Source organism: Rattus rattus, chromosome 1, assembly GCF_011064425.1.
Source record: "Rattus rattus isolate New Zealand chromosome 1, Rrattus_CSIRO_v1, whole genome shotgun sequence".
NCBI lineage: Eukaryota > Metazoa > Chordata > Mammalia > Rodentia > Muridae > Rattus > Rattus rattus.
In genome coordinates this window covers 240105687-240117459 of record NC_046154.1, presented here as the reverse complement: position 1 = coordinate 240117459, position 11773 = coordinate 240105687, and the positions used below count along the sequence as shown (strand labels likewise).

The 11773-nt window shown below is 39.4% G+C and overlaps 1 protein-coding gene across 1 annotated transcript in view; it reads left to right on the top strand.

Moving 5' to 3' along the window:
- Nucleotides 1-848: 848 nt before the first annotated feature.
- Nucleotides 849-11773, top strand: part of Hhla1 (HERV-H LTR-associating 1) — a 31879-nt gene continuing 20954 nt past the window's right edge. The window contains 7 exon segments of the mRNA XM_032890693.1: nucleotides 849-927; nucleotides 1915-1974; nucleotides 6223-6279; nucleotides 6964-7020; nucleotides 7835-7915; nucleotides 9035-9118; nucleotides 9215-9298. Of these exon segments, the coding sequence (XP_032746584.1) occupies nucleotides 849-927; nucleotides 1915-1974; nucleotides 6223-6279; nucleotides 6964-7020; nucleotides 7835-7915; nucleotides 9035-9118; nucleotides 9215-9298 (502 nt within the window).

Here is an 11773-nt window from a genome sequence, read left to right as displayed (position 1 = left end):
CCTATGTGCATTCTCATGTCCCTAAGCTGAAGTCAGTGCTAACTCCAGCTTAGGGCAGACAATCTGGCTTCACAGAGGGAAAATATACCTCAGTATTCTGTGTAGTTTGTGACACAGAAAGTGCTCAATAATTTTTTGTCATTATTATTCTATTCTTTTCTACTTTAGCTGTCACACGACAAAGTAAACTCTCAAAAGTGGCTGGTACAGATGCCACAGAGTTGTAAGAGTTACCTACATTCATAAATTTAGCATTTAGTATACTAAGAGTAATGTTAATATTACTGTTTTGTTTTTAGCTATTTCTCATCTCAGAAACTACATGAATACCCTTTAAATTTGTAGGTAAGCCTCCCATATTCCCAGATCTCTGCAATCATGTGGAGTACATCCATGATTTTGACATAGACTGTAACTAAGAAACCATCATCACTTTCTACCAAACATATAAGGGGTGCCCCAATACCCACAAGCTATGCCCCTCCCACTGTCATCATAGCTAAGGAGTCTACAGGTAATGGGTTACCAGGTTAAAAGTTACAAATTGTTAGAGTCCACTAAATAAGACTCCTCAGTAACTCTATGGGCCAGAGCTTCTTCTCCAACTGTTCACATTCAAATATAGGGATTAACAAAAAAAAGAATTAGCTTTGTTTCAGAATTAAGGCAAAGAAATCACAGGGTCCATTTTTTATCTCAGCTCAACCTGATCTTTTCCTGATGCAATTATATTCTAATGACATCCCAGTTCTGTTCCCAGAATATTCTACATCAGAGTGCTTACTAAGCCAGCCTAGCTTCCTCTAAGAACTCGATGTTTTGCTCCCAGGTTGCCAAAGCTTCCAAGCATGCTGAGCTTCCCGCTGCATGGTCCTCCAATGAGGCTGTGTATGGGCCTTGTCTGTATCCTCCCTCTCTGGAATGCAGGTGGGCTGTTCAGTTCCTTGTATCTATTCTGTATAACTTATGAGGATGTTATTGTGCTTTAAGAATCCCCCCAACAATATTTCAATGCACAATCTTAAGTGCTTTGATGAGAATGCTAATCACATTGTTTACTTTTCCTATGGCCTTTTGTGCTGAGTGTCACAGAAAAGACTGTCCCTCTATCACCCTTGTTCACAGCACCACCCTTTATTTACCCTTCCACCAAGGGAGTATTCTGAACCAGTTCACTAATTCTCCTATTGTACCATTCTCCACTTGTCAGCCTAAAGTGATCTTCGGATACAGATGATTACAACACTTGATTGTATTCTTCCATTCTCCCTACTCATCCCACACAAATGATTCATTTGATGTCTTAATTCTGTTTAGAAAGTATTCCAAGTCCTTTACGTGCTCCACATGATCTTGCTTATCTCATCTTCAGCAGCTCCCAGAAAATGCCCACCTCCTTCTTTCTTGATGCTCTAACATGTTGACCTTCAGCCAGCTCTTTATAAAGATGCTCACAGGCAATGTAGGACTGAGACACAGGCTATTTTCAGTATGTAGAACAGCACTCTACCTCTTAGGGCCTACCCAGATACTGTTCCTTCTCAGATCTCAGTCCACCATGCCCTCCCAGGGAAGATTTCCACGTTGCTGCGATGAGATCAGGCTTCCTGTCAACCATACTCACATTCCATTTGAAGCACTCTTTGTAACTATTACCCTTTACACTATTGAATTCCCTTCTTTTATATCTGCCTTCCAACACATCCAATACCTAACAATTCTGATGCTGAGTAACAGTCTCGATCATATTTGTCGTCAGTAAATATGTGATGACTAATGACTGACTGAATAAAACACATGGGATTTTAAGGAAATTACAGAATTCTGTAAACATAAGTAAGTTGGACTAAGTCCTGTCTGATGTTATGGCTTTATTGTAATTTCTTTGATGAAACCTATTTTATTTTATTTTAGTGTCTGGTCTTAAAGGAGAAGGCAAGAAAGATAAGGAAATGGCCCTGCTACCTGCAGCTGGTAGGTAGTTGCCATCTCCCCAGCTCACTTACCTCCAGGGGATTCCTGGAGCTCTCTGAGTCATTCATTCTGGTGATCCTACTAAATTTTCACAATCTGTGGTTTTCCATCAGAGGATGAAATTTTATAATGGAAGCATTGCTGTTTGACATCATCACTTGTGAAACAGCTCTCTTGCCTTTACCTTTCCTGGTTTACGTGGTATGAACTTGACTTACAAAATGTGCCTGGTAAAACAGCTCACAGGACAACCAGATACTGCACATCCATTTGGAACTTTTAAAAACATAAGCAGGATAACTTCCTCAGTTTTCATTTGGACTTTCAGGAAGGGTGGGAGTTTTTTTCTTATTTTCTTAATTTTCCTTTTAAGTACAGCACCCAATGCTTCAAAAGGCAGATGGTACAAAATGGGCATAAAATACTTCCACGGGAAACCACTTCTCTCTCTCCCAAGCCACCAGCTGTACCAATATCCTGTGTGTGAGTGTGATAATTGTTCACAATTACTTACTCTACTTGAATCTCCAAGTTTCTCCATTTTAAATGAGAATAACCCCAATGCCATAGGAAATTAGAAAGAAGAAAAGGTATTTATTCTAAGAAAAATATTAGGTGTTGGGTATGAAAACTGTCAGATACAAGCTATTGTAAAATGTTAGTGTGCTGGGTTGTTTGTTTGTTTGTTGTTTTGTTTTGTTTTTATCCAAAATAGAGTTATGAACTGTCTAGCAATTATTTGAAATCAGCTTCTGCATGACATGCTGTTAGACACTTACAGTTTTTCCAGATACGGTGGCACATGCCTATAATCCCAGCATTGAGGTGAGGGCAGGAAATTAGCTGCATGTTTGAAGATAGCCTGGGCTACATTGAAATGGCCTCAGAAAAAAATAACAATTGGTAGGATAGCTCAATCAGTAATGTGATTACCCACAGACCTGAGGTCAATTCCCACAGGCCAAGTTTTTGGGTTTTGGTTTGGTTTGGCTTGGTTTGGTTTGAAGGCAAACATGGTGAGGTGACCTATAATTCCAGTTCGGGAGCTCCTTAGCCAGCCAGCTTAGTCTCCCTAAGTTCCAAGTATGTTACTTTTAAAAAGAGCAAGGATGGGCATTGTCTAAGGTATAGCAGTCAAGATTATCTTCTATCCTCACTCACATGTATATGTACCAGCACACATGTGAACATATATGAACACACACACACACACACACACACACACACACAAATAGGACAGTCTGAAAGGCAAAAATACAACAGGTACATGCTTCCACAGAAAACCATTTCTGGTTTTCAGGGACATTTACCGTACGCTTCAAATTTGTTTCCAGATACTGAAAAACAAGGATTTCTAACTTAAAAAGAGAGTGGTGTGTGTAACTATTGATGTTCAATGCTTATGCTTTGTGGGGTTAGAAGGGTCCATGAGCTCCACCCCTTTCTGAGGAGTTACTCACAGAAGATGCCTTATAGAAGGGGAAGAGTCAATTTTCTTTAAAGATGTTATTCCCGTGATGTCAAACACACTCCACTGGATGGTCCCACACCCATGAGTATATGGGCAACACAAACTGAATTCTGGCCTCATAAATAAAGAAGAACAAGAAGTTAGCAGTAGAAGAGGGGTGTTCTAGAATGTTATGAGACAGACTTTTCTTAGGGAGATGAAAGACATATGTCTACTCATCATAGATGCACAGTTTACAACATGGCAAAGTACGGATATCACAAAAGTCCAACTTTGTTAACTAATGAGTTTTAACTGTGAGTAACTAGGGTAATATGAGTAAGGGGGTCACTTACGGGAACAGAACCATTCAAAGATAGCTACACCACCAAAGCCCATCTGAACATGTTGACAGTTCACAAAAAATGAAAACCTGGAGTGCACAGAACATCCCTAAGAAAGTTCAACAGGATGAAGAGTTGCTCTGATCCTCTTACAAGGCAGCTCAGCTGGTCTTTGTTTCTCACAGGCAGTTGAGCTAGTGGTTCCAAGTTGGTGGGCTTGTCTAAGAGTAACTCTCAGCAGTCTTTGCTGGTTATACACTCTTGAAGAATATACTGTACTCTATAATATACTATACTCAGGTATAGAATATAATATACTCTAGTGAACATAATCAGCTTAAGAATTTTCCTAAAGCTATTTTAAGTTGTTTACTTCTTTTCTTAATGAGTTTGTCTGCAGAATGGAATACCACATAACAGGAATGGGAGATGGAACTGGAAAGAATTATGAGAAGTGTATACATGTATGTGTGCGTGTGTGTGTGTGTGTGTTATAGCATGCGTGTATGCGAAAATTCAATATATGCATGTATGAAATTCCCACACAACTAATACAAATGTTATACTGGATTAAAAAAATCAAACAGAATAATGTCAAAAGAAAGAAATGGAGGAAGGGAGGAAGAAAGGGAGAAAAATGATATAAAGATAGAAAGAAAGGAAGAAAGAAAGAAAGGAAGGAAGGAAGGAAGGAAGAAAGAAAGAAAGAGAGAAAGAAAGAGAGAAAGAAAGAAAGAGAGAAAGAAAGAGAGAGAGAAAGAAAGGTGGATGAATGTTGGGTCATAGCTTTCTTCAAGCAAAATTTTGTATGAAGGAGGCTTTGGGAGTATCATGGAAAATGGAGCAGAAAGAATGTCAGAGCTGGCAATAAGGAAGATGGCCAGAAGGCTATTTTATGGCAATGGTGTGGCTGTGCACTTATAAACTCAAAACAATTGCATTTGCTCTCATAGGACCCACACCAGACTAAGCCAATAAACATTCAGTCATAGTTGGGGGAGCAGCTCATGAGACCTGCACAGAATAGCTGAAATGACTAGGGTAATGCCATTCCATACTAACTTTATTTTGTGCCTGCCAGGTCACCTCTCAGCCTCCACTCCTGACAGTTGCATTCTCCTTGGCAAGACTGCTGAAACTAATCATGGCCTTTACCATGGTCCGAATATATTATGTGGTGTCTGGGAAATACTGCTGAGCTATACAAAGAAAGTGTATTTTACTAGGCTTTCCCAAATCCCTCACTAATGTAACCTTCTATTCGAAGACTGACTTAATTGTGGATTTATCTTTTAAAATCTTGTGCTTGAGCTTCAACACCAAGAGACTTTTCAGAGGCACAAGCCCCACTCTAAGTCCAGTCATTAATAAAAGAACTAAATACTTAAGCTGCCTTGTTGCTGGATTTTTTTCAATCCTAATAAGTCCATATAAGAGACACACAATTTAGATATTTTAATTATAAGCCATATACCTATATTGGGCAGATCTAGGACTACATTAACTTATTCCCAAGCTATAAGGTCCCTCGTTGGTTGTTGTTTCTCCTGGTCATGAATTTCTGGCCCATGGCAGCTTCTTCCTATCTGTATTCTTCCTCTCTCTCTCCTCTCTACCTGTCACCCTACCTTGAGCCTCCAGTACCACCTTTGTGCTCTATTACCCTGGCACAGGCTCTAGTCAATTATTAAGCAATTAAAATGGGGAGAAGGTTCACATGGCATCAGTTGATTATGTAATGGTCTGCTCAACCACCTCTTCTCTTATGGAACCAGTATTCACAATAGAATACAAACAGAATCAGGCCAACCCACTACATTGGCTTAATCACAGTTGTCAATAACATATCTCATGAGGAACATTCCATAGCTTACAGCAGTTGAGGCATGCTGGAAGAGAGGACATCATTTTCTTTAGTGAGGTACCCAGTGAAAAGTTTCCCAGTCTATCCAGTGTAACCAGAGTGGCCTTGATTATACTCAGTGAATTACAAAACAAAAGGAAAGACATGGCATCAGGAATAAGGGGAGAAGATAGAGGTATGGAAATGACTGGGCTTTACTACTTACATGTATGAAATTGTAAATGAATAAAATTTTAAAATACTGTAAAGGAGGTGATTTCATATTACATCTTCACACTATAATAAAATATACTAGTATAATATATAATACTAAATATATATATTTATAAATATAGTATACTAAATATTATAAATTGAACCAAGATGAAACTCATAGCAGAGTTGCCTTACTGAAGATTTTATCAGCCTGAGTTTCAGTTTTATATTAGTTTCTGCCTGCTGTGGGACTTGGGTCTATCACTTAAATCTTCATGGATTTTTGTATCTCCTTCCTTGAAAGGAAGTGATAGACAAGATGATTTTTAAGGATGTTACATATTGTGTGAGAGGTGCCCTAGGGTACATTTCACTGCTGGAAACTTCTGTTTCAGTATCTGGAAACGAAGGACTCAAGAATGAGAAATATGGATCCTTCCTTCATACAGCAGGTACAGTACTGCCCTACTCTGGCCTTACTCGGGAACACTGCGAACATTTCCTAGACTCTATACCTTTAATCTTCTGCATTTTTTTTTCATTTTAATTTCCATAAACAGTCATCTCTGCAGCGTGATAGCAACAGTTACAGTATGATTGTCCACTCTCTGATTCAAGTGACTAGTCCTCCAGGACAGTCACTGTCTCAAAGAGGCCTTTTCCTCCACTATGACCAGGTTAGTGCCCTTACAACTCCTACTGCCATTACTCATGGGAATCCTCCTTCCAATGGCCCAGACAAGAAGCTTCATGAGGTCAGAAACTCACAGGCAAGCGGCCTGATGTTATGAACTGCAGTTCTATGAAGTGAATTTTGAACCCTTCACACAATGCCGGCCTCTCCCCAGCAGGTTAAAGTTGCACAAAGTCAGACTAGTTGTTCCTTCCTCTAAAGCCCAGTTTCATGACTCACTCAACGAGGTAGGTAATTCACACAGTCTGCATTATTTGCATTTTATTTATGAGTATATGGTTCTCTAGACCACAGCCAGTCAGCCGATTAGAACTAAAACTGAATTAGAGGAGGAAGTGTAGGAAGGACCCAGTCTCTTCCCTTCTCGGGATTTCTCAGTGATCTTACTCCCAGAACTGGGAATAAAGATTTATGCTTTGTCATAATTTTTTTCCTTTCCCAGAGTCTGCCTTCAGAGAAAAGAAGACGGTAAAGGGGGTAGATGTCCTTGCAACTACAGGTGAGTTTTGACCTTCCCTTCACTATGGTATGGGAATCCAGACTGCTGAGCAAGTTTTCTCCACATCTCTAACAGAATTCCCAATCGGCACAGCCAGGATAATGTAATCTAAGTATAAAGTAAAAATTGGAAAAGATAATGTTTACAATAAGGTACAATGAAAAGGACTAAGGGCTATCAACTACTTTGTCTACCTTTTTTTTGGGGGGGGGTTTGTTTTGTTTTGTTTTGTTTTTTTGCTCACAAGTAACAGCTGAGAGAAGGGAATGTTTCTGGCAGCCTCTCTTTATATGACCATACACACCAGTACCTGGGGGATGTTGTTGTTCCATACTGGTCTCTAGGTCTTATTCAAGTTCTATTAAATCTGCTTCTCTGGGGATGAAATCCATATGTTGAAATTGTGGGATTTTAAAATATAATAATACTTTAGCAGAAGCCAGTACCCTGCCATGCTTGTGTCCATATATGATCAGTATAGCAATCTCCAAATTCAGAGATGCTGAGAACACTCATCATGACCCTGAGCCTCCTTCTGTGGATGAGAGGCGGTCTGTCAATTAATGCTCTCTTTCCAAACACAAAGATAAAAGAATCACTAAAAACAAGTGCTGTATGAGTCACAGTATGTGTCATTGACTGTCACCTACTGAGCTCCCAACATGACTTGCTGCTTACTTCTGAGGCCCTTGTGTCTGGCACTTAGTCTGTGTTCAGCATGTGTCTGAAGAAGTTCCGGTCCAAGTTTGGAAATGAGAAACTGGTTCTGTTGCAGAACAGATCCTATCACAGATTTTTTTTAAATCTCTTTCAGAACTCCCAGCAAGGTCAGTTGATCTGTCTGCACTCAACCTGACAGAGCTTGTGAATGGGATGCTCAGTAGGGCTTTAAAAGGTAACCACGCATTTTAATACCGTGTCTACATGAACTTCTCTGTCCTCTGTAAAATGCATAGCTGACAAAGATTATCCCAAAATATGTGTGTTTCTTCTTCACTCGATTGTTTTCTTAGTTGTCCAGAGTCCAGAGGTTTTGCAATGGCTCAGGTGTTGATTGTGTCCTTAATTACTAGGCAAAAGGAGTCCTATTCAGAAAGTCCTTGCCTATAGCCATATCTTTATACCTTCCAACAGTTTTCATTGAGATCTTTGCTCAACATGGAGTTAATTTTCATGCAAGGTGATCGATATGAGTCTAATTTCATTCTTCTGCTTGTGGACATCCAGTATTCTGCATCACTTCTTGAACATACTATCTTTTCTCCAGTGGGTGTTTTTGGTGCCTTTAGCAAATATCATGTATTGGCCTATTTTATGTTGACTTGAAATAGGCTAGAGTGATTTTGGAAGAGGGAACCTCAATTGTAGCAATGCCTTTACCAGATTGGTCTATAAGCAAACCTGTGGTATATATTCTTGATTGATAATTGATGTGGCAGAGCTCAGCATAGGTGGTGCCATCCCTGGGCTGATGGCACTGGAGGTTATCCAAAAGCAGATTGAGAAAGTTGGAAGTGAGCAAGTCAATGAGCAGTATTCCTCCATGGCCTCTGCTTCAGTTTCTGTCTCCAGGCTCCTGCCTTGATTTTCTGACTGACCTACCTGGAAAATGGGCACACATTGTAAGAAGAAATAAATTCCTTTCTCCCCAAACTTCTTTGGGTCATGCTATTTGGTAAAAGCAAAAGAAATCAAAACCAAAACATATCATGTGACCATACATGTATTCATGTTTGTGTCTATTTTATTACGCTGGCCTAGATGTCTGTTTACAACATTTTTTTTTATATAAATACATCATTTACCTTGCTCATATTCACTCTCCCTCACACATACTATTTTTCTTTGCTTTTCAAGACACAGTCTCATTAGATCACTTTGACTGGCTACAAACATGCAATCCTCCTACCTCAGCACCCCCCAGAACTGGAGTAACAGGTATTGACTTCATTTATCCATTTATTTAAAACTCTGTCAGTAAGCATTTGTGCTTCTTTCTCTCCCTCTTCAGCAGATAGCAAGCAATTCTTCTCCGTGCTTAGCATCACTTCTTACAGTTCATTTGCCTTTCACAAGGTTTCCGTGGCGATCTACAACAGTAAGTGACAGCAGTTCTTCTGTTTTTATGTGGTGGGTGAGGGGCTTAGAGCCAGGTCCAGTATCGTGGCACTAAAGGAATACTTTCTCTTTACAGTTTCCAACCCAAAGACAGTTGACCCAGCCAAATTCCCTACCAGGTATTGCTACTGTTTGAGCAACAGGACCAATGACTTATCAGGTAAGTTGAGTCCCCATACCCTTGTGACTTTTCCAATTTTGATTGTGTCATTTGGGTATTTTTTTTCTCATAGTAAAATAAAACATAGTGATGCTTATTACACTTAAATGTATGCATATAACCTTGTGTCTTTTTACTATAGAAAAATCTTGTTGTTTTTACTATAGAGAAATGTGTATACACAAACAGGTATTCATTACTATTGTTTATGTGACAAAATAATGAGAAATTGTAGATATTCACTACTGGGAAACGTAGAAACACAGTCATGTACAGTGAACAATGATTGTGTGTGGCCAGATATTGCCTCTAAGAGGGAATCAATGTTCACAGCAATTTTCAGATAGGAAGAGAAATTCTAAATATTTTCCAGAATACAGCACTATCAATGATAAAATATGCACTTATTTGAACACCACAAAGGCTATTATCTCTGATGAAAAGATTGAAGTGTTTTAAATGAAAGAAAATTCATCAATATGGACTTGCAATATTTGGAATTCTTTTCAATGACACTATATATTCCTTTTATAATCCAAATATATTGCATAATTCTCAACCTGTATGTCATGACCCTATTGGGAGCGGCCAAATATCAGATATCCTACATATCAGACAGCTATATTACAATTCATAACAATAGCAAAAATACAGTTATAAAATAGCAATGAAATAATTTTATGGATGGGGGTCACTAGAGCATGAAAAACTATATGAAAGGGTTTCAGCATTAGGAAAGTTGAGAACCCCTGGTCTAGATGAAGGCACTATAAATTCCTGGTAGCTAACAGACCACAAGGCCAACAACTCAGAAACTCAGTGCAATAGTGTGTTTCTCTGGTGCCAAGGAATGACAAGGTTTGTTATAGTGGTACATATTATTTGGGAGTTTCTACCCCACCTTAGATCATTTAGTTCCCAAATTTAAAAAAAAAACTTTATATTTATAACAATCCTTAAAACAAGAGACCTGGGCAGATATCAACGCTCTGTGCTATTTTGCCTACTTCCCTCTCAGTAACCCTGAGATATCACTTGCCATGTTCTTCTTAGACCACTCCTTCCTAACAGGCTGGCCCTTATGGCCACGTGCTCATGATCCATCTACCCCATGACAACTTCTTCCTTCTCCTGCTTGTCCTGTCTCCTCTCCTTCTGTTCCCTGCCTAAGAAGAGGGGGACCTCTACCCTGCCCTATCTCTTCTACACAGCCCAGGCTGGAGACATCTTTATTAACCAGTCAGGGATAACTTAGGGGGCTAGGTTTATACAACAAAAGTGGGTGTACATGAGAATCTGCTCATTTGGAGAAACCAGATTTTAGCATTTGTATATATAGCAACACCAGACCAACTTCCTACAGTTCGTACCATGTCTGCAAAAGGATTCCTCTGGTTACTTGCTAAAATACAGGTTACGAAAGAAGTGAGAGGTTCTTTCTTTGTTCCCTGCTTAACTATTTAATGTATTTTTATATTAATATTTCTTGGAAACATTTAAACTAGCTATATAACCTATAAATGTAAAAGCCCAGGTTCCCTGTAACTTGTTGCTCTGCTACTATAAAGTGTTGCCTTTGTCCTCAGGATGCAAGATAGTTTATCACCACACTCTATCTATAAGGGTGAAAAGAATTGGAAGGCATAATCACTTGCAATGCAGACACCATTCACATTCCATAGTGCAGAATTTAGGGATATGACCAGACCCCTGCAAAGAAGGCTTGAAGATATAGTTTTGATAAAAAGAAAAAATAAGCTATGCCCTAACTAAAATTTAACATTCTTTTACTAAAATAATGTTAGAGTATAATTTTTCTATTTTTTGAGTTTTTAATTGAAAAATATTTCATACAATATACTCTTTTTTAAAATTTTGAGATTTTATTTATTTACATTTCAAATGTTATCCTCTTTCCTGGTTTCCCCTCTGCAGTCCTCCTATGCCATCTCCCCTTACCCTGCTTCTATGAGGGTGTCCCCCCACTCCCACCTCATAAGCCCTGGCATTTCCCCACACTGGGGCATCAAGCCTTCACAGGATCAAAGGCCTCCCCTTCCAGATAAGGCCCCTTGAGCTCCTTCAGTCCTTCCCCTAACACCTCCATTGGGGTCCCCATAATCTGTCTGATGGTTGGCTTCAAGCATCTACATCTATCTGTATTGGTCAAGATCTGGCAGAGCCTCTCAGGAGACAGTTGAATCAGGCTCCAGTAAGCAAGAACTTCTTGGCATCAGCAATAGCATCTAGGTTTGGTATCTGCATGTGCGATGGATTCCTAGATGAGGCAGTCTCTGGATGACCTTTCCTTCAGACTCTGCTTGATTCTTTTGTCCTTGTATGTCCTTTAGACAGGAGCAATTCTGGGTTAAAATTTTGGAGATGGGTAGGTGGTCCCATGCCTCAACTGCGGCAGGGGTGTGCCTAACCTCTGGATAGGATCTGAACAGGTTCTGCCTACCCTTTGTGAGATAT